The 24,660-nt window shown below is 36.1% G+C and overlaps 1 protein-coding gene across 1 annotated transcript in view; it reads left to right on the forward strand.

Moving 5' to 3' along the window:
* The window catches only part of ANO3 (anoctamin 3), a gene marked incomplete at both ends in the record, with an annotated part of 414,423 nt that extends 390,786 nt beyond the window's left edge, over window positions 1–23,637 (forward strand). Inside the window, 9 exon segments of the mRNA XM_082845360.1 lie at window positions 631–742; window positions 1,616–1,673; window positions 7,626–7,723; window positions 12,195–12,328; window positions 13,051–13,203; window positions 14,101–14,248; window positions 18,100–18,180; window positions 18,352–18,457; window positions 23,455–23,637. Coding sequence (XP_082701486.1) covers window positions 631–742; window positions 1,616–1,673; window positions 7,626–7,723; window positions 12,195–12,328; window positions 13,051–13,203; window positions 14,101–14,248; window positions 18,100–18,180; window positions 18,352–18,457; window positions 23,455–23,637 — 1,073 coding nt within the window.
* Window positions 23,638–24,660: the final 1,023 nt, after the last annotated feature.

A 24,660-nucleotide genomic window follows, 5' to 3' on the forward strand; every position in this document is an offset into this window, starting at 1 on the left:
GTTTGTTTTGTTTTGTTTGAGAAGTTAGAACCCTAAGGTGTGAGTTGACAGAGTTCTTAAAATTGTCTTATCTAAATTCCTCATTTCACAGATTATAAAACTGATTACAGAGAAATGTGAAGAGACCTGCCTGAGATTACCGGCAAATTAGGTGTAAGGTTGAGATAAAAACTGGGCTTTTGTGACTGATGTAGCCCTCTTTTCTCTTTACTATTCCACTTCAGTCTGCATACAAAATATTCCTTTTTCAAAGAACCCTGTGGACAGTTTAGGTCCCTATATTAAGTATAGCCAGTTTTGGTGAAAGACTGATCTAATATTTGTGGTTACCTCTAAATGAAAGGAGCAGAGAGAATCCTGAAAATCTTTATATCTTAATAACAAGCATCATACTTCTGTAGCTGTGGGAAATGTCTAAAGATTATCTCATTGGATCCTTTCAGCAACTCTATGGAACAGATATTATCATTCCTATTTTTACAGATGCAGACACTAGAACTCAGAGACATTGAGTGGCTCATAGAACTAGTAAATGACTGAACCAGACTTTGAACATGGGACTTCTGATTCTGTATCCATATTTCTTGTCATTTACCTCATCTATGTAAACACACCCTATGTTCCTTTTAGAATATCCTCGAACAGAATCTGAATGGGAAAACAGCTTTGCTTTGAAGATGTTCCTCTTCCAGTTTGTCAATTTAAACAGTTCTATCTTCTATATTGCTTTCTTTTTGGGGAGGTAAGTCAACTCCATAGGCATTATCTTTGCAGAATGACAGAGATTGTCAACAGTTCCACTGCTGGTTTGTTAACAGGGGTGGCAAATTCTTGTCCTCTGCTTTAGAAAACTGTCCCAATCAATCTTCACATGCTTTTTCAAGTCAAAAGACTTCTCAGTACAGTGCTTCTAGGTGCCACTCCCAGTTAAAGTTGGCATAGAAAAGTAAAATCATATAACCGTATTACTTTTCTGTATACCTGAAGCTAACACAACATTGTAAATCAGCTGTACTTCCATTTTTAAAAAATAAATAAAACATATGCCATCCTTGGGTTGAATTATGACTCTCCAGTCATAAGTAATGGTTTTGTTAAATAAGAAAATAATTTTTATGTAACCCCAGCTTACAGTTCCTTAGTGGGGAAACATACCTGTCATGGTAATGTTTTTCTTTTCCTTAAATTTGCTGCAAAATATGAAAAAGAAGCATATTAAGCTACTGGTTCTGGTTTGCCATATGCTTAACACTCTGACAAGTGCCATGGAAACATGCTGAAGCTTAGAAACATTTTAAACTAAGCCATTCAGCACGTTGTATTAATATTCGTTAACTAGGTCAAGAAGACATTAAAACTCCACAGGTAAAAATAGGAAATTTCATTCGGTTGGTTTGTCTGTACTTTCTCAACTCATTGATATTGACTTCACACATCATTTTTCCCTTTTAAGTTGGGTCCTTTGATGTGTAAGCATGGCCTAAGTCTGTTTGGGTACAAGTTGCTCCAGAGAACACTTAGGTCTCTACCCACACATGCACTTGTTGTAATGCATTAGTAAATGTTCTTCAGTCAACCCACATAAACGCTAATGAATTAAAATGGCTTTTTACAGATTTGTAGGCCATCCAGGAAAGTACAATAAACTTTTCAACCGGTGGAGACTGGAGGAAGTAAGTAATTTGTAAGGGTGGGTGTGGGGATAGGCATGGATATGGACCAATGACTATGGGAGGAAGAGGGGGTGGGAAGGGAGAGAAAGGGGAGGAGGAACAGGGAATTTCAGGCATGCTGAAGACGCATTTTCAATAAAGGAGACTTCCTATGGTTTCAGAAATGAAGGAATTAAGTCTTTCCAGAAAAGAGGGTGATCCTGACCTCAGCTCTTTTTTTTTTTTTGTAAAGCAGGAATTTGCTCACTTATTTATTTATTTATTTTTATTTGTTTATTTGATTGTGCCGGGTCTTAGTTGTGGCTTGTGGCTCCTTCTTTGCAGCACGTGGGCTCCTTAGTTGTGGCATGCGAAGTCTTAGTTGCGGCATGCATGTGGGATCTAGTTCCATGAGCAGGGATCAAACCCAGGTCCCCTGCATTGGGAGCCCAAACTCTTACCACTGCACCACCAGGGAAGTCCCTCAGCTCTTTTTAATATTCCATCAAAACTATTTTTTCCATTCACAAAGCCCAGAAATTTAGCTCCAGAACTGTTTTTCTTTGGGGGAATTATTATTGCCTATTGTACTGGTTTCCAAACTTTTAAACATGCTGGGTTTCCTTTTAAGCAGGGAAAATTTAGTCCAAAAGAAATCTTACTTCAAATACTAATTTATAAATATATAGGTATATCTTCAAAGTCTCATATGTCTTTATTGATTTATTATATGTATGTCATGGAAACAAAATGTCTAGGAATAATATCTCTCTATCACAGTAAGAATATTTTATATTTTCACTGGGACTGACAAATTGTCCTCCCAAATGCTATGCTCTACCTATAGAGTATGAATCTACTTTTCAGACCTCTGCCAAGAGAAACATTTTAATTTTTACCAATAATCCAAAGGATATCTTCTTTAGATTTCAGTTCCTTTAATTACAAGTGAGATGGAGAATATTTTTCATATGTCTGTTGACATTTTATACTTCTGTGTGTGTATTATTCCTATTTATTTTCATTAAGCTGTTTTTCTGTTTTAATAATTTATAAACAAATAAAATTAGGCTCTAATCTTTCATATTTGCTGCAGATATGTTTCCCATTTTCTTGTATATAGTTTAGTTTTGATATTTTTTTACACAACTATATAGCATTTTCTAATCAAAATATTACTGTTGTTAATGGCTTGGGGAATTTGTATCATGACAAAAAATGTATTCTCCATTCAGGAAATTTTAAAAATTCACATTTTTTAAAAAAAATTATTTATTTATTTACTTTTGGCTGTGTTGGGTCTTCATTGCTGTGTGCGGGCTTTTTCTAGTTGTGGTGAGTGGTGGCTACTCTTCGTTGCGGTACGCAGGCTTCTCATTACAGTGGCTTCTTTTGTTGTGGAGTCCGGGCTCTAGGTGTATGGGCTTCAGTAGTTGTGGCACTTGGGCTCAGTAGTTGTGGCTCACAGGCTCTAGAGCGCAGGGTCAGTAGTTGTGGCGCATGGGCTTAGTTGCTCCATGCACGTGGGATCGTCCTGGCCCAGGGCTCAAACCCATGTCCCCTGCATTGGCAGGTGGATTCTTAACCACTGTGCCACCAGGGAAGCCCAAAATTAACATGTAGTTTTAGCTAATGTTATTTTTTTTTAATACTGATATCTTTGGCCCATTGGAAGTTTATTTTGGTGTAAAGAGTAATCAAGATCCCCCATGCCTAAATGGCAGCCACACATTTAATAAATAAATGTAATAAATACATGTTTTCATTCAGCAAAATGAGACTAAGATTTTTTATATTCTACATCTTGAAATTTCTGGACTCTTTTCAGTCTCATTGTTAGACTGTTTATTCCTTGTCTAGTTCAAAATTGTTTTAATTATTCTAATGTAAAATCCAATTTAATTTGTGGCAGCATTAGTAGGAGGTCATAATTTAGAGAGAGGCTAAGAAAAGATTACCTGAGAAATAGGAGACATTTCTAGTCTCTATCTAAAAAGTCCCCAAAACTCAGGGCCTCTCTCATTAATGTTGTCTCCCCAGAGTCTTCTAAAAGTTTATTGGAATACATGGAGAAAGCCTAAAGATCCCAAAGAACGTATGCTTTATATCACAGAAAACTGGGCTCAAATGTTAATATTGCTGATTATTCATTCTTTGTCCTTAATTTAACCTCTCTGAATATCTGTCTTCTCATCTGTAAACTGGCAATAGTAACACTTAGGTTGCAAAGCTGTTAATAAATAAGAGACAATTTGCATAGGACAATTAGCACAGTCCCTGGACTGTGGTAGGAACTCTATAAATTGTAACTGATATTTATCTATGCTCTGTCTCTACAGCCACCTGGGTATTATTCTATTGGGCAGAGATCAACTAAGGCCTTTCATAGTCCCAGGCCTCCTGAAAATCCCCAAATCAGACTTGCAGCTTTCTTTCATAGCCCAGAAGTATGACTATATCTGCTAAAAGGTTTTCAGCTACCCAAATGGGGGGAAAAAAGCAAGGCTTACTTTTTCCAGGAGTGTTCAGTGGCGTTAGCAAGGGTAGTGTGGGGAACAGTGTAGTCACACGCAGGTAGATCTGCCTATTGATGCCATTTTAGTGGCTGCTAGCACCAATAATTTTGTTTAATTGGGTACTCTTAATTGTGAAATTATTGGAATTCATGATTCTTCTTTGAAAGTACCAGGAGAATAATTATAATACTAATGTCAGGAAAAATACTTCATAACCATCCTAGATATTCTCCACAATACATATGACATAGATAGTAGCCATATTTTCCAACAAAGGATTATTTATTTTAAAAAACACTCAGTGAAATAAAAATATGGGTTTGTGATAGACTCTAGAAATCCTGGAAGTGTAGATGGAAAAAGTATACATGGTGGAAGATAAGAATTGATCCTCTGAATTCAATCATACAGCAAGCATTTATTGACACATATTCTATCCTAGGTCTCTGCTGGGTAATATGTGGTGTACAGATGAAGAAGTCTCTTTCCTTCCTTTGATGATTTAATAGTCTTGAAGAAAAGAACATAACCATGATCTGTAACAAATATTTTGTCTTTGGAATCTGACAGTCTACATTCTAATTTTACTGCACCTGAACGCATGATCTTAATATCGCTATGTCTCGATTTTTTTTATGTGCAAATTGTGATAAGAATAGCCATCTCAGTAATATTGGCCACAGGTGGATTAAATTGGATCATGCATGTAAAATCCCTGGCATAAATAATGGTAGCCATTATAAAGAAAGGAAAAAAGTACTACAATTTTATTTAGAATATTTACGAACTGACTATACTGGACTTCCCTCATACTATGCCATATAATATCTCATATATGTAAATCTGTGTAAAATGTTAATAATAGCTAATATTTAATGAGTGTTTACTATATGCCAGCACATTCCAGCAATTGGTTCTAAGTGTTCTACATATATTAATGCATTTAATCCTCACAACAATTCTGTTATTACACTCATGTTACTGATGAGAAAACAGAAGCTTAGAGAAGTTATATAATTTGCCTAAAATTATTGAAACATACCTATAAATTGATGAAGTCATCAATTTGATGATTCCGGCAGTCTAGAGTTCTGGTGACTGGTGACTTTCCAGCCACCATTGGGATAGCATATTGCCGCAGTGGAGAATCTAATAAAAATTGGTTTTGGTACAAGATCGCTGAATGATTGCTGGCTCCTACATGTAAATTGGATTTAGAGTAAACATACTAAAGTGGATCAAGTGAAAGGAATAGGGTATTGCAGTCTGATACTTCTGTCTGCCACTTAGCTTCATTATCTACAAAACAGAGATATCAACACCCATGTCACCAGACTCTCATGAGGAGCAAATGAGAAAAATATGTGAAGGCACCCAGCTTTGGGTTGTCCATGGTCATGTAATTTTGAATGGTGCAATGGGAATGAAAGCCTGGGTCTCCTGCATATTCATCCATGCCCTTTACTCATTCTAAGTATAGACTTTATCCCGAATGAGTTTTAGAGTAATGAAGGACTGGAGTTAGCTCAAAGCAATCATTATGTGAAGAAGCTGTTAGATCTCTTTCTCTACCCTGTAAATCAAACTACAAAGTCATCAAGGCTTAAATTCAACAAAATTATAAATGGTCTGTCATCCAGCCTCCCCACTTTGGCCTACCACTGTGGAGAGTGATCCAATCACATGGTTCTGATAGTCTTCTTTTTAACTTCCCGCGTAATAACAGGCTTTGCTAAAGCAACCCTTCAAGGCAATGAACACAATTGGTAAATAGAATTCATCCTTAGCATTACATGAAAGAGCAATGGATGAGGGTACAGGAGACCTAAGCTTTCATTCCCACATTACCAGTTAGCATTGCATGATCTTGGACAAGTTAATTTGCCTCTATGAGTCTCTCTACAAAAATGAAGAGTTTCAGCTTGCAACTGTGATCTGTGATCTGACTCTGTAGCTTAGTAATTATTCTGCCTCAGACATTCTACCAAACCCACTTATGGTATATATGTAGCAGGGTTCAGGGGGTCCTAAATTCAGAAGGAGTGTGCTTGGATAGGAGACTTGAAACTTCTCCACACAATAAAAATTATCACTGGCAAACCCTCTCTCTGGCTCAGATTAGGGGGTTTTAAGTTACTGGGCTGGAAACAGAAAAGCAGGCTCTTTGTGTCCTAACTATTTGTTCCCTTTGAAGTCCCACTGGTACTGATTTGATAGAAATAGAAACTGTAGATCAAAGCTATAGAGACCATCATCCTTACAAGCAGGACATGAACCCATTTCCAAAGAAAAAGACCCACGCTTTCCTACCCAAATATCTTCTATAGTGCAAAGTTTTCAAGCAAAGCACATTTATTGCAATTTTCATTGGAATCACACTTTTGTTCATGTGGGTTTCTAATGCTGTTACTGAGCATCTGAAAAAGCAGAGGAGCACAGAGAAGGCAACATTGGGATCATACAGACAAACTATTTTGTGGCATACTTTTATCACTTAAAATACATTATAATATATGTAGATACTCCCTCTCCAGGAGATATGGGAAAATGAGTAACTTTGCAGAAGAAACACTTGGCAAATACTATATTAACCGAGTGATGAAAGTTAATATCACTGGTGATGTCATGGGGATACCATGTGGCCCTGATGGGATGTGATGGAAATGGCACTTTACCTCTGTGCCCTGCCTCCATTCTTAAAGCACATAACCCCAGTCTAAATACATGAAAATGTCAGACAAACCCAGATTGGGGGATTTTCCAAAGGGTGCTTGTCCAGCAGTACTCAGAATTGTTAAGGATATGAAAATCTGAGAAACTGTCTAGACCACAGGTGACTGGGGGGAACATGACAAATAAGTGCTATGGGGTATCCCACGTTGTGTCCTGGAGCTGGTGAAATCTAAGTAAAGTCTGGAATTTGGTTAATAGCAATGTACCAATATTGACTTCTTAACTTTGACAATATACCTCGGTAATGTAAGGAGCAATGGAGGGAATTGGGGGAGAGGTGCATGGGCACTCTCTGTACTATCTTTGTAAATTTTCTACAAATTTAAAATCAGTCTGAGACAAAAAGCTGATTTTAAAAAATATAAACATTTTGTCATAGAATTAAATATTTTGCTATCACCTGATTGTTAATAGGTATGTAGTATTCCAGAGCATTCATTAAATGTGATCGTGCCTAGCACAGAGCTTGGCAGTACTAAGTGCTCATTAAAAGTTAGATTTTTTGGTTATTGCTGTTATAATTTTGATCAATATTCCAATGTATATTACTGAAAACTTCCCTATCAGGTATCCTCATATGCGCTATTTCTTCCCTGTTTTTATTCTCTTTACGCATGGATATAAGGTGCCCTGGCTTTAGAATTTGCTGTACAATTTGAATGTGGGGGTGTTTAAGGCAACCTAGAAGAGCAAGATCATTAATGCTCTTGTTGTTCTGTTTCAGTGTCATCCTAGTGGCTGTTTGATAGACCTTTGCCTCCAGATGGGAGTTATCATGTTTTTGAAGCAAATATGGAACAATTTCATGGAACTGGGATACCCGTGAGTACTTAATTTTTTTTAACATCTTTATTGGAGTATAATTGCTTTACAAGGGTGTGTTAGTTTCTGCTTTATAACAAAGTGAATCAGCTATACATATACATATGTTCCCATATCTCTTCCCTCTTACATCTCCCTCCCTCCCACCCTCCCTATCCCACCCCTCCAGGTGGTCACAAAGCACCAAGCTGATCTCCCTGTGCTATGTGGCTGCTTCCCACTAGCTATCTATTTTACATGTGGTAGTGTATATATGTCCATGCCACTCTCTCACTTCGTCCCAGCTTACCCTTCCCCCTCCCTGTGTCCTCAAGTCCATTCTCTAGTAGGTCTACGTCTTTATTCCCGTCTTGTCCCTAGGTTCTTCATGACCATTTTTTTGTTTTGTATTTTAGATTCCATATATATGTGTTAGCATATGGTATTTGTTTTTCTCTTTCTGACTTACTTCACTCTGTATGACAGACGCTAGGCCCATCCACCTCACTACAAATAACTCAATTTTGTTTCTTTTTATGGCTGAGTAATATTCTGTTGTATATATGTGCCACATCTTCTTTATCCATTCATCTTTCGATGGATACTTAGGTTGCTTCCATGTCCTGGTTATTGTAAATAGAGCTGCAATGAACATTTTGGTACATGACTCTTTTTGAATTATGGTTTTCTCAGGGTATATGCCCAGTAGTGGGATTGCTGGGTCATATGGTAGTTCTATTTTTAGTTTTTTAAGGAACCTCCATACTGTTCTCCATAGTGGCTGTATCAATTTACATTCCCACCAACAGCGCAAGAGGGTTCCCTTTTCTCTATACCCTCTCTAGCATTTATTGTTTGTAGATTTTTTGGTGATGGCCATTCTGACGGGTGTGAGGTGATACCTCATTGTAGTTTTGATTTGCATTTCTCTAATCATTAATGATGTTGAGCATTCTTGCATGTGTTTGTTGGCAATCTGTATATCTTCTTTGGAGAAATGTCTATTTAGGTCTTCTGCCCATTTTTGGATTGGGTTGTTTGTTTTTTTGATATTGAGCTGCATGAACTGCTTGTAAATTTTGGAGATTAATCCTTTGTCAGTTGCTTCATTTGCAAATATTTTCTCCCATTCAGAGGATTGTCTTTTCGTCTGGTTTATGATTTCCTTTGCTGTGCAAAAGCTTTGAAGTTTCACTAGGTCCCATTTGTTTATTTTTGTTTTTATTTCCATTTCTCTAGGAGGTCGGTCAAAAAGGATCTTGCTGTGATTTATGTCATAGAGTGTTCTACCTATGTTTTCCTCCAAGAGTTTGATAGTGTCTGGCCTTACATTTAGGTCTTTAATCCATTTTGAGTTTATTTTTATGTATGGTGTTAGGGAGTGTTCTAATTTCATTCTTTTACATGTAGCTGTCCAGTTTTTCCAGCACCACTTATTAAAGAGGCTGTCTTTTCTCCATTGTATATTCTTGCCTCCTTTATCAAAGATAAGGTGACCATATGTGTGTGGGTTTATCTCTGGGCTTTCTATCCTGTTCCATTGATCTATATTTCTGTTTTTGTGCCAATTCCATACTGTCTTGATTACTGTAGCTTTGTAGTATAGTCTAAAGTCAGGGAGCCTGACTCCTCCAGCTCCATTTTTCTTTCTCAAGATTGCTTTGGCTATTTGGGGTCTTTTATGTTTCCATACAGATTGTGAAATTTTTTGTTCTAAGAGTACTTAATTTTTAAACTAGCCTTGTATAGAGTTACTAAGAATACTAGTTCTTTTTTTTTAATTTTTAAATTTTATTTTATTTATTTTTTTATACAGCAGGTTCTTATTAGTTATCCATTTTATACATATTAGTGTATATATGTCAATCCCAATCTCCCAATTCATCACACTACCACCTCCTCCCTGCCACTTTCCCCCCTTGGTGTCCATACGTTTAAGAAGAACTAGTTCTTAAGAATTGGGGCTTGGTAATCAGAGAGATGACAGTTCAGTTCCTACTCCTCTCCTTACAAAATGTGTGACCATTTGTAAGCCAATCGACCTTTCTGTGCCTCAGTTTTCACATCTCTAAGAGAGGCTCAACAGCTGTATCTACCTCAAGAACCATTGTAAGGATTAGACAAAATAATGGATATAGAGTAACTTGTACTCTGTTCAACATCTTAAGACACTTGTTGGTATTCTTAAAATATTATTGGCTGTGCAGGTTCTTGAGAACAAAATTAACTTTCTGGTTTCTTTTGGCTACCAAAAGACCAAGGTGGTTGTTGTTTTTGTTTAATGCAGAGAACCTCCATTTCTGTCTCCCTCCTTTAAGAATGAAATAAAATTAAAATCCTGGATGGGGAGGTTTGGGGCTCTTTGTTACAACAGCAACAGCAATAAATATTTAGAACAGGATTGATTGTGATAACATCAAAACAACAGCATTCTGTTTTTTCCCTATAGATAAATTCTAACTGTGAAATACTGACATAGAAGGACCCTGAATGCCCACTTTTACATCTGTTAAAATATATTATCCTTTAGAATACAGTGAAATAGAGTGTATTTAAAACATTGTCGTATGGAAGTATTGAGGCCTAATTTATTTAAAAACATTATAATTTTGAGGAATTTCCTTACTATGGGGAAAGAACTGGTTAGTTGATTAATGATATAAATAACTTAGGCTCAGTCATCAAATTATACCATGTTTCTTTCTCCTCCTTGGCCCTTAAGTAGCATCAGGATATTCCTGAGCAGAGACCTGGGGGTTGGAGAGGTGATATTAACCCAGTGCATCGGACTGGGAAATTGTGGAGGCCTGGTACAAATTCCTTTTCTGCCTCTTGCTAAAGATGCTTATAATTTACTTAACCTCTCTGAGACATTTTTTTTAATTTATAAAATAAGGGATTTATAAAGATTAAATGAGATGACCCAATGGTATTTAAACCTTCATCAATAAATGACAGAAGCTTTTTGTGAAGGGATGTTTACACAAATCCTCAATAGTCAAAACAGATTAAAATGAATCTCTGCTAAATGAAAGGAGAATAGGCATGGAGGTTTGGGAAGCCCAGTCCGTTTTTCATATTCCTTTCTATCTTTGGCTTACCTCTTTGAAACATAAAGTTTGAGGAACATAATTTGAAAATATTTGAGTAAATTAGGTATCAAGTGCCTAGCACAGGATCTGAGATGGTGTCGATACTTCATAAGCACAGTCAAGATGGTGTAGTAGTCATTGTAATATTAAGAATGATTCTTGTTGTTATTATTGTCTGTGTACTTCTGTACATACCATGCACTTTGGACATCACATTTTCGCCATGGCCTTGCCCAAGAGGTAAGCCTGGATTTTCTATATCAAATCCCAAGGCTACCATGGCAAATGACATCCTGGTGGGGTTTTCCCAACAGCTGGACAAAGGCCTTGCTGAAGAAACTCTAGCAGGAGTGAACCAGTCCCTAAAGCAATGACTTTTAAACTTTTAAAGCACAATTCTCTTTCCTCAAGTAAAATCTTAAGCAGACTGAAATAAATAGGATATAAGCAAGCAGGCCTTCCATTCCCAACTCCCTTTTTCATCTTCACGAGGCTCCAGAGGCAACCTCCGTGGAGCACACATTGAAGCGCTACCTGACGTTTTGATCTAACTATGGTGGTTCTTCCAACCCCCACTGAAGCTCTACGTCCATGATTAATTAAAACTGAGAGTTGGGTACTGTTCATTGGGTCCTGTGAGATTCACCTTATCCTAGAGATAATTTTTATCTAACTCTTAAGATAATTTATTACCCAGAAGTCTACAATATTTGCATACCAGGATATTTCTGAGTCATATAATTTCAAGACTGCCCCTGGGTTAGGGAAAGAGTGTTGCTACTTCCTTTTCAAGTCTGATAAATGGACTGAGACACAGATTCATTACCTGTAAATTATTGTTCACTATAGGAGCAGAGTGTAATCTCTTGAATCCTTCATAGTTATAAACTCAGAGAAGTGAAGTGACTTGCTAAAAGCCACACAACTAATGCATTGTAGGGTGAGGAATAAAAACTACATCTCTTGAAACTCTAGGTAGGGCTCAGTTATCTAATGTGAAACATGATTTTACTCATGTTCAGAGAGCACAGCCCAGAAGATTTGGAAGGAAGGGCTCAGATCCAATCACAACAGGCAGCATAAGAGTTTAGGTATTTGTATAGGTGGGGTAGGGGAAGGAATCACAGAAATGAGTATTTGTCTAATCAATATTAGGAAGCACCTATAGTATATGGGAGGATCAACTCTTTGATAACTATGTAGATGTTTGTAGGGTCTAGGAAGTCGGAGGCCTCTTCTTCCTTGCTAAATTTAAAGTTGAGACCATGCAAAGACCCCCCCAATTCTCAGGCATGCTTAGTGTAGTCCTAAGGTAGTTGGAGTTTCTCTTTTCTTAATACACTATAAATTGTTTACCAGGTGCTTAAATACGAGCTTAAAAGGCCTTTGCCTTTATGCAGGTTGATCCAGAACTGGTGGTCACGACATAAAATCAAGCGGGGAATACAAGATGCTTCCATACCTCAGTGGGAAAATGATTGGAATCTACAGCCCATGAATATTCACGGACTGATGGATGAGTACTTAGAAATGGGTATGGAAAGAACCTTCTGCAAAGCTATTTGACCCTCTTGATACGTTTTTTCTACTTCACTCAGGCTCTGATTCAAGAGAGAAAACCATCTCCTTTTGAGCAAATATTTTAAAGGAACAAAAAAAAGCAAAACCCACTCCTATGTTGAGAAATGTATCAGCCCAACCAAATAAAGCAATAATTCTTTCTCACAGTAAACATTTGCACAGACCCAGTCTGAGTCTTGAGTCTTCAGGAAGCTTACTTATTTATATTACAAAAATAAGGATTCCCATTCCAACTGATAAGATCACTGCATGTTGTTTTGACATTTGCTTTTGTTCTCTGGCCCTCAGTTTTCTCATCTATAAAAAGAGAGGACAAGATTAGGTCTCTTGCTTCCTTTCTAGGACTAAGCATGTTTCTTCAAGTCCTTCTCTGACGTTTTTCTTCCTTCATGCTGCATGGCATAGAGGTGAAAGTCTCATAGACTTTCAATCTATTGAGATCTGAGTTTGAATGCAGTTTTTAACATTTTTCATCTATCTACCCTTTAGCCAGTTTACTTAACATGTATGAGCTACATTTTTCTCAACTGTAAAGTGGGATAAGCATGTTTACTTTGTAGGGATGTTGGAAGGATTAAAGGCAATCTATGTAAAGATGCCTAATATGGAACAAAGAAAGCACTCAATAAATGATACTGTTTATATTACCGATTTTCTAACCCTCTTCCTTTACAGTTTTGCAGTTTGGTTTTACCACCATCTTTGTTGCGGCTTTTCCTCTGGCCCCTCTTTTGGCTTTGTTAAACAATATCATTGAAATCAGGCTGGATGCGTACAAATTTGTCACCCAGTGGCGGAGGCCTTTGCCAGCCAGAGCAACCGACATAGGTAAGATTCAGCAACTACATGATTTTTGCATTGCTAAGGCCAAGTGGTGGCTTGATCTTACTTAGCACAACGTGGGTTTCTATTGCTGGAGCTCTCTTCCAGCCATAACAAAACTGTTTTCGTTAACCAAAGAATGAAATGAGAGTAAGTTTAGTTATAACTCTTAGTTGAGGGTAAGTTCATACTGAACATGCTATTTCATAAACTTATTTGTAACTGAAAAGGATCTCATATATCCCTTTCCAGAGCTTATTTTTCCATTCCATTATTTTTTTATTCCATTATTTTTTAAAGTTAACTTTAATCCTATTTGAAACATCAGTTTTGACCATAATCAATAGTCTATTGATACTATATACAATTTCAAAAGCTTTTTTGTGTATCTATGTGATGCCAAATTGGCCTCTTAAGAAGTAGAAAATGTCGACTAGTGATTTTCAGGTCTTGACACTAAACTAGTTTTACTTTTTCGTAGTTTTACATTAAAAAGGTAGCTGACAAAGATAAAGGCAGAACCCATAGTGAATACAGATATTTCAGAGTTCACACAATGAAGTAGAACTTTATTTTTATAGGTTTGAATACCTCATCAAGTTCTATACATAGGCTTTGAAGAATCTTAAGCAGCTGTGTCTATATCTCATTGGTACAGACATGAACCAGTTCCTAATGATATTTTAATTTTCAAATCTCTCTACATGATGTCTACCTCCCCTCTATGGAAAAGTATTCAATAGCTGTAATATCTGTAGTGAGACACATACCATCCTAAGAAAGTAAATAATGGACAGAGCCGTGGTTCCAACATAACTAAAACACTTTTTCCAAATTAAGGTTGATTAAAGGGTTTTAACTTTTTTTCTTTTTACTCACTATCTTTAATCTTTCTCCTACTAGGTATCTGGTATGGAATTCTTGAAGGAATTGGTATATTGGCTGTGATTACCAATGCATTTGTAATTGCTATTACATCTGATTACATCCCACGTTTTGTCTATGAATACAAATATGGCCCCTGTGCAAGTCAGTTTGAATATAGTGAAAGGTAAGGTTGAAATGTACACATTTTTTATTTGTAATTAAAATGGGAACTTATTGGCAAGCTTTGTTCTGTGACCATTAAGGGTAATGTTTCTGATCATTGTGTTTATGTGTTTATTAGATGGAATCAAGTGGGATAAAAAGGGCAGCAGTGTTTTTTACAGCAAATAATTTTAGAGTCTATGATTTTCTGTTTAAATGCATCACCGGTGTTAAAATGTTAAAAACATTTTAATGTATTTAGAAGTTAACTTTAGGACTAGAAGAGACCTTCGAAAGAATCCAATGCAATAGTTTGTCTATATAGATGGGAAACTGAGGCCTATACTAGTTAAATTACTGAAGGGAATTAAGCTAGTTTGTGGGGATATACAGAATATGAAGAAACTCTCAGCTATGTGACTAGAGATTTTTCTAAAGGGATTTACTGCTAGAGATTTTAAGCATGCAGAAAATGATACCCTAGACCTGTCTCCTTTTTCTTTTTTGTTAAAATTTAAATCAACACTTGAGAACAGGGTTTCTCAACCTCTGCACTATTGATGTTATAGACCAGATAATTCTATTTTTGAGGAGGAGGGGTGTCCTGTGCCAAAGGATGTTTAGCAGCAACCTTGGCGTCTACCCAGTGGATACCAAGAGCAACCTCCCTGCTCCCCAACTTGTGACAACCAGAAATGTCTCCAGACATTGCCAAATGGTCCCTGGGGGACAAAATCACCCAGTTTAGAACACTGCCTTAGGGGATATGAGTTTTTCAGATCTTTCCTTCTTGAAAACTTGAAGAATGCAAGGGAGCCCTGGACTTGGAGACAGAGAGAAACTGGAGTTTTTAGCTGGAGGTTAGCCTTAGGCGTGGAAGTAGTGATAGGAAATAAAGTAGTGATAGGAGAAGCTGTGTCTCCTCCTTCCTTCAGGAGCAGCCCTGGGCATGCATCTTATCTAGATGCGGACGTGTGCCCGAGCAAGCAGAGCCCCACAGAGCCCCGGTTTAGGATGAATTCAGCCCTTAGTCCTGCAGATGAACTCATTTGTCTCAGAACACTGCAGTGCCTTTCTGAACACAAACGTACGTCTCAATTTTTCAAAGAGAGGTAATAAAGGCAGGAGATTTTCTTTTATATATTGGAGTCTTGTCAAGAGATTTTAACTTGAAGTCAAACTCCCAAGATTTAAGTGCTAACTTTGCCTTCTACTAAAAGGCACATCATCAATCTGGACCTATGTTTAAGAAATGGTGCCTGAGGTAACATTTTATGAACTGTAAAACACTAAACAGATATAAATTGGTTTTTAGTATTCATAGTGAAAAACCCCAAAGTCTCTTTTTTCTTTATTCAAAATGGCCTAGAAGCAGATTTTAATGGTTTAAAATATGTAGGCTCGCTTGGCAGCCCTCTTCCTTACGGGCATTATTTGTTAGTGTCTTTACTGCCACCTAGTGGCAGGTGAAAGTGAGATTGGATAGGTATAAGCTCTGTTCACATTCCAGGTACTGACTTTTCACGTAGGTAGCACCTGACTCCTTCTCCATTAGCAGTGACTAGGGATGTAGAATCATTTCAAGAAGAGATGTGGAGGACTTGTGAGTTTGAAACATTCATAGGGGCTTCCTGGTATTAGTTTTCTCCAGGTACGTTTAGCAGCTAAACTGGAGTGAATTCATTCAGATTGGAAATTTTCAGAGCAAGGGGGCAAAAAGACAAGGTGGCAATGGAGAGGATGATACTGGCAAGCTGAAATGATAAGTTATGAGGTCTAGGATGGCCAGGGAGGGGAGTGAAGTTGAAGTCAGTGTGGCCCTGTAATTAAAATTTAGGGTTTAGAATAAGATAAATGGGCACTTGAATCCAGTCTCTAACAACACTATGTTCTGGGCAGTCGTTCTCAACCCATGGCCTGCATATCTCCTTCAGGGTCCATGAGGTCAATACTATTTTCATAATAATACTAAGATACTATTTGCTTTTTTCACCACATTGACATATGCACAGATGGTACAAAATCAGTGGGCTAAAATTTTCTGGTGGCTTTGCATCACTCAAGGCAGTGGCACCAAAAAATACTAGTAATGATTCTATTTCTCACCACTCTACATTCACCATTTTTAAGATGCCAGTAAGAAATTTCAGAACGTCTTTGATGAAGCAGTAATAATTATTCATTTTAACCAAACCTCCACCCTTGAATAAATGTCTTCTCAATATTCTATTCGACAAAATGCAGAGTGCGCATAAAGCGCTTCTGCTACATCCTAAAGTGTGATGAGCGTGTCAAAGAAAAGTGCAAACTTTTGGAGTTGCAAACTAAAGAAACTTTTTTTTTTAACATGAAATAAAATTGTCAGACAAGCTATGAGTATTCAGACTTGGGTATTAGCAAACACTCTTTTACAGAATGCACAAAACTAGCTTGTCATTTTAAGGAAAATAATTGACAATATTTGTTGAGCTTTAAAGCTTCCCCATACTTATAGGGTTTTTTTTTTCCGATAAAAGTCAGTGACGATATTAACAATTGTGCTTTTTCATGGTCTATAGTAAAAATATATCAACATTTGGAAGATCTGCATAATTCAGGGAACACATGTTCTCCAAATGGCCCCAATTTGATGTTACAAAATCTTGCATGGATAAATGACAAATTCAAAGTACAAGATAGACCTATGGATTTTAATGCAAAATCCATATGGAACGATGCATATGAAAGTTCAGTTACACGAAGATTCCACCTTACAACTAAACTTTAAGAAATGACCACAGGTAGAGCTTTGGTATAATATCAAAGAAAAATATTGACATTTATCTGAAATGATATTAAAATAGCCTTCCTTCTTCCACCTACTTGTCTGCATGAGGCCAGATTTTCTACTTACCCTTCAACCAAAACAACATATTGCAATAGATTTAATGAAGGTTTGAGTATCCAGCTGTCTTCTATTAAGGCAGGCATTAAGGTGTTTGCAAACATGTAAATCAGTGTCATTCTTCTCGCTGTGTTTTTTTCTTTTGGAGTATATAACTATTTTTCAAATGTGTTATTCATATTATTTGAATGGATGTGATAGTTATTTTAAATGAATGAACATAAATTTCTATTTCAATTTCTAATGTGGTAAATATCAATAGATATTCCCCTATGCAAAAAGCTCCTTGAGATCCTCAACAGCTTTTTTAAATGTAAAGGGTATCTGAGACCAGAAATTTTGACAATTATAGGCCTAGAGAAAGTCATTTAGTCTCTGTAAATCGTAGTTCTTCTATCTATGTGGTGAAGATAATAATAATATACATGTTCTAAGGCTATTGTAAAACTTAACCCTGATCACAGTTTAATACCTAACCACCAGAGTAGGGAATTTTGCCTTTTTTGTTTACTGTTGAATACCAAGCATCCAGAATTGTTCTAACAAATCATCGGTCCTCCATAAATATGTATTAAATAAGTTAATAAATTACAAATAAACATGTTTATCAGTTGGCTGTTTGATGTTACTTATCCAAATCGTTTTACATGTTTATATATATATTCAGTTTCAATGCATAGGAAGTAATTACCACAATGCCTAGTGCATAGTAAACACTTAATAAAACATAAGCCAAGTGATAAGGCAAAATAGAAACTATTGGAGGGAAATGACAGGCAAGAATCTGTCTCATTAAGGCATAATCACAGATGTAATGGGAGTCAGAGAATAGAATCAGAGAGCTGAGTTGCTACGAGTTTATAATTATAATGAAAGGCATAATGGCACTTATTAAATCTTGTCATTGGTAATGAAGGAATTGGACTAGAAATTCATGAATCTCTGAATCTCTGAATCATGAACACATGCTTTCTTTTCTTTTCTCCCAGTTGTTTAACAGGATATGTCAACAATAGCCTATCCTTCTTTGACCTGAGTGAGCTTGGCATGGGAAAATCTGGTTATTGCAGGTATTTACTTATAAATTATAGTTATCTTTTCTTTTTGCTTTCACCATTCTGTCTCCTCATGCTAATGGGTCCATTTAAACTGTCATTTTGGAGTTTTGGCAAATTAAGAACATTTGGGGCCTCCACATTTTGGTCTTTGTTCTTCAAATTCTTTGTTTTTGTGGATTTTAGGTACCGAGACTACAGAGGTCCTCCTTGGAGTTCCAAACCCTATGAATTTACCCTACAATACTGGCATATCCTCGCTGCTAGATTGGCCTTCATTATTGTGTTTGAGGTTAGTCACAGGCTGATAAAATTACTCTAGGTAAACGCTTTTCTGACTGATATATTAGTTGCCTTTTTTTTTTTAAGATTTATTTTTTATTTATTTATTTTTGGCTGTGTCGGGTCTTAGCTGCGGCATGAGGGATCTTCGTTGAGGCATGTGGGCTCTTCGTTGCAGTGCACGGGCTTCTCTCTAGTTGTAGTGTGCAGGTTTTCTCTCTCTAGTTGTGACTCGCAGGTTCCAGGGCACATGGGCTCTGTAATTTGTGGCACGCAGGCTCTCTAGTTGAGGCGCGTGAGCTCAGCATTTGCGGTGTGCGGCCTTATTTGCCCCGCGGTATGTGGGATCTTAGTTCCCTGACCAGGGATCGAACCAGTGTCACCTGCACTGCAAGGCGGATTCTTTACCACTGGACCACCAGGGAAGTCCCTAGTTGCCTTTTTGAAGCCAGTTTCTCACTGACTTCCAAAACAGGCCTTGAGTATGTCCCTGTAAAAGGTTCAGATACAAGGAAACCACTATGACATGCAAAAAAGCAAGAACTGAATAATGTAAGTTAAAGAGTATTTATATCAGAAATCTAGGATAATCTCTAGGTCCACGGGTGGATCTAGAGATTATCATACTAAGTGAAGTAAGCCAGACAGAGAAAGACAAATATCATATGATGTCACTTACTTGTGGAATCTAAAAAAGTGCTAAAAATAAACATTTACAAAACAGAAACAGACTCACTAACATAGAAGACAAATTTATGGTTACCAAAGGGGAAAGGGGAGGGATAAATTAGGAGTTCGGAATTAACATATTCACACTACTATATACAAAATAGATAACCAAAAAGACCTAGTGTATAGCACAGGGAACTATATTTTGTAATAACTTATAAGGGAAAAGAATCTGAAAAAAAATAGATATATATGTATGTATAACTGAATCACTTTGCTTTACACCTGAAACTAATACAACATTGTAGATCAACTCTACTTCACCTTAGTTTTGAGCCTCCTAATAACCAAATGTAATTAGTAAGGTTGGTTTTCATCATCTAACAAAAGAACCCATATTTATTCATCGGGGTGGAGAGACTTATTTTCTGAACAATCTACTCTAATTATAGTTGATCATGTGTATTTGTACAGCAACAGTGCATAATTCAATAAATTATGCCTGAGAACACTTTTATAAAACGTGCACAGATTTTGATGATCAGAGTCATGCAATAATTTTAGATTGTAGTCTGTGAAGAAATTTTGGAGAAGCTACAATATTATTGCCTTGCTTAAAAAATAACCAGCTTGATACAGTGAAGAACTTAGCACTGGAATATATTGAGTATCTACTCACTAAGGTCTATGGAAAAACTTTAAATGCATCTGTTTCCTATGGCCAAAATTATGGAGAGAAAAAGATAGCCATACATAAGACTTTTTGCATATGAAATAAGGTTTAATCCAGGACTAAATTCTATTATTTAGTGACTCTATGGGCCTATAAAAATGTCTCCTGATGAAGTTTGACTTTCTATTTTATTATAGATAGCAAAAGAGTTTAAAGCATATTTCCAATCCAATGATTCCAAAAAGTCTTTTTTATTGTGTGTGTTAAAATGTACACTTTTTTCTTCTTCATCTTCTTTTGGAGCTCAGGTAGAAAGACTTAATCAAATGCCTCAATTAACAGCAACCTACCATCATGGATGCATAAGCCCAATGATTCCTTCTTTTTTTTTTTTCCTCTTCATTCCCCATTACCCACCCACTCCAAAAGCACCCACTGTCTTTTCTTCTGTGGAAGATTTTCCACATCTTTATTTGAATATATGTTTGTTTATAAGTATATTGAATATATATGTGTGTGTGTATATATATATGTGTGTGTGTATATATATATATATATATATAGTATTATTTTAAGTATTCTTTTCCAAAATTACCTCAATGGTATTATATAATAATTCATTTTTATCTCTTACCCATTATACTTTTTCAGATCTAGAGAGACATCTATCCATGAGATTTATAATTTCTTTTGTCTATTTATGATATTTCATCAAAATTAAATACCATATTCCCCTAAGGATAGGTGCTTAGACCTACAATAATGCTCTCTACGTCAATAAATCTTTTATTAAGAATCTTGGGCATGTTACCTTGTAAACATATTTAAGGGTTTTTAAGGAGTATCTTACTCAGGTGTGGAATTGTTAGCTTATACATGTACTCGGTTTCATGTAATACCAACAGATTGCTCTTCAAAATTCTCTTGGATTTTCACCAGCTTTTCATAGTATCTGAATTTCTAACATTTTGCAGTTGTATAAGAGTAAGGTAATATTTTGCTTTAATTTTTTTTGTTTTAGTCTGTTTACTAATGACACTGACCATCACTTTTAGTACTAGAAAGCCATTTGGGCTTCATTTTTTGGTAAATTTATAACCTTGATCCATTTTTGGTTGAGTTACCAAATTTTATGATTTCCTTATATATGCTACATATTAATCTTCACCAGTTATATACACAGCAGATATCTTTTCATTGTCCATAACCTATTAACTTTATGTGTAAACAGATAATGTTCAATTTTGATGTAGTCAAGCGCATCATTGTTTTCCTTTTATGGTTTGTGCTTATTTTGTATAGCTTATTTAGGACATTTTCCTTATCTCCAGTTCAAAAAGATATTCTACTACATTTTTTACTATTAACTTTACAGTCTTACCTATCACATGTCTTTAATACCAGGAGTTTTTATAGAGTCTGAGGGAAAAGGTTATTCTCCATATAATGAAATAATTTTTGTACTGCTATTTACTAAATCATCTATTATCTATCCACTGATTTGTAAATCCATCTCTGTAATATTCCAAGTTCCTACGTAGTCATGTGTGTATCTCTGGCCTCAGTATTCTGACTTATCACTCCATCTGTCTGTTCCTGGATCACTATTGCACTATTTAAATGCAATATTTAAATACATCATATCTGATAAAGCAAGTGACCACCCATCCTGCCACACTTGCTCTTATTTAAAAAAATTATCTTAGCTATTTGGAGTTATTAACCATTCATATAAATTTTAGAAGCCATTTATCAGGTTCCCCTGAATATTGAGCAAGGACTTTGGTTAGAATTACATTTGTAGAAATCAAATTTTGACTTATTTACAAAATCTGTGCTGTTTCATTAATGAATGTAGAATTTATTCAAATCATTCTTACCTCCTTTAACAGATTTTTAAATATTCTCTTATTTGTACCTTTTTATTTCTAGAAACTTTATAGATATTTTTATTGCTGCTATGAGTACTGTCTTAAACTTCGTTATATGATTCGCTTGATTTTTGCCGGAATACAAATAGTCTTTCTAAGATGAGCATACCTCCTTGTTTAAGTACCTTACTGGTTCTAGTATTCTGTCTATTAAATTGGTTGGAATTGTCTTTTCAAATGATAATACCAGCTGCAAATAACAAAAGTTTTGTATGTTTACTTCCAAGGTTTATGTTTCATTGCTTTTGTTTGCCTTACTGTGTTGCTGGAAACTTCAATATGGTGTTGAATAGCAGCGGTGTGAACAAACATGTCTTTTTTCCAACTTCAGTGGAAATACTTCTGATTTTTTTCTTTAAGTATGATATCTGCTGTAGGTTTTTTGTTTAAGATGATTGGTTATGATAGTGTCTTGATAAATGGGTATCAAACTCTAGCTTTAAAAAAAAATAGATCTACTTTTTAATATTAAGCCATCCTTGCATATCAAACTCTCTCTGTGAAGCACTTTATAGGTTTCTCTATTACTATCGTATAGGACTTGGAGCATATTCTTTCTTACTGATTTAATTTGTAACAAATGTTTTTAATTTTTATATCTATACTCTTGAGTCACATTGCTGGCTATTTCTGTGAATATCAACTATTTGGTCAGGAAAGAAGCTCTTGATCTGCTTCTCTATGGGAAAATATGACCTGCTTTTCTATGATCTATCAATACTATGCAGTCCTGGGACACATAGAGCAAGCCCAGTTAAAAGTGCCTTCTTCCTTTCCACGTAGAGACTACTGTCGCAAAGTCCTTTAGGTGAATGCGTTCTTTTCTACAGATCATCCTAAGTCTGTCAATCAGATTTTTCTTCTTTCATGAGAAATTAAAAGACTTATTGTTCATGCGAAAAGAAATAGGATGCATTTATAATAGTCGGAGATAATATTTAAGTAGTGCTTATACTGTGCGAAGCACTCCTTTCAAATATATTTACTCGTTTAATTTTTATACCAACCTTTAAGAGACACTATTATTAGAATCACTTTAGAGCTGAGACATAGAGAACATAGGTGATTTGCATAACGTTACACAACTAATGAGTGTCAGAGTAGGGTTCAAACATAGGCAGTCTCAGTCAGCATCTGTACTTTTAACCACTGGTGTATTACCTTCTGATTTTTGTCCCTGCTTTTTTTAAATACAATACTTTTACCAGTTTATTTTTTATATCTATTTTTATCATAGAATAAATAATTAATAGAGATAAGATATTTTAGAGCAGTTATAATAACATATGCTTTCAATAGAGTAGAAATTCTGAAACATGTATGTGCTGGGGGTTGAGTCCAAATCCAGCATCACAGGCAGGACTGTATTCTGTGTGTTTTGTACACTGTGTATTATAATCTATCGAACAAGGATTGTCCCTGTACGTGATCTCTCTGTGTATAACAAAGCATATCATAACAGTATTGCATAATATATAAGGTTTTTATAGGTGTGAATTTCAGATTCATTCAATGTTTATAAGGTGACATCAACATGTCTTTGTTGGAATACTTATGTGATGGAAGGCAATAATTGTATTCCCAATATAATTTTGAAAATATTAATATTCTAGATGGAACATACTGAGTTCCGATGCTTGATTGTAAGGCAAATGCAACATTGTTCATGACTTCTGTTTTATAATTAGCATTTCAGAATCGTTGAAAATGTACTTTCTTCTCTTAAATTTTCAGCACCTTGTTTTTGGAATCAAGTCATTCATCGCCTACCTGATTCCAGATGTACCAAAGAATCTATATGACCGAATACGACGGGAGAAGTACTTAGTCCAAGAAATGATGTATGAGGCTGAACTAGAACATTTGCAACAACAACGGAGAAAAAGTGGTCACCCTGTTCACCATGAATGGCCTTAGTTGATACCTGTTGCCCAGCAGGGGCAATACCATTAGTGGGCATGATGGCAACTTCAAATTCTAGGTGGGATCTAGGAGGAAGGCATACCTGGCAAAACATATGTGTAATATGTTACTTGGAAATGCATCACAGCCATCTCTGGGATTTGAAATATCCAGGCTTCTAGGGAAGAAAACAAATGACCCATGACCTTAAAAAAAATGGTTAAATTGACATTGCAGGAAGCCAGGATCTAATTCTCAGAACCAGCCTCAGGGAGTTGTGTGTTTGGAAACCTCCACCTTCCATCAGCTGCAGTGTAATAGGAAGGGTGATGATGAGGTTTCTAGAGACAGATTTCCATGTAAATGTACACAAGCCAGGCATGACTTAAAGTATCATGTGGTCCTCACCCACATACTAATCTTTGGATGTCTTTGGAACCTTAGGCTGAGTTGAGATACTTACAAGAAATGGCAAATCAATTATTACCTTTGCTGCCTGAACTCCATGTCCCTTCAGCTTACTGTTTCATAGAAATTTCCCTTATTTCTTGCTGAGTTTGGATCTGTGCCACAGGGAATTTATGCTGCTTTACACTGACTATGCAGTTGAAGAGTTGCACATCGTTAGTAGTCAAACCAAAAATCTAAGACTCCAAAAAGAATACCATTCCTTGAAATAATATTCTATTGCATTGGCTACATTCTAATCTGTTTTATCACTGGCAGATTCAGTTTTACTGCATTTTTTTTTTTTTTTTTTGCTGAACGCCAATAGAGCCACAGAGTTATAGAATATGGATGCGTGTTCTTATATCATTTAGAACATGATGAATCCATATTTTACTGTGGAAAGCTGTTTTATAGTATATTTAATTTCCACCTCCCTGATTTATTACAACACTCTCACAGAATAACTTGAAATGCTGTAAATATGTTGGTTTTCCTTGTATCTTTGCACCTGAACAGTATGGAATGCAAGTTACAATTCATGCAGCTCTGAGACCAGTTACACAGTACGCCATTGTGGCTTATTTATTC

Source organism: Leucopleurus acutus, assembly GCF_964270905.1.
Source record: "Leucopleurus acutus genome assembly, chromosome: 8".
NCBI classification, from domain to species: Eukaryota; Metazoa; Chordata; class Mammalia; order Artiodactyla; family Delphinidae; genus Leucopleurus; species Leucopleurus acutus.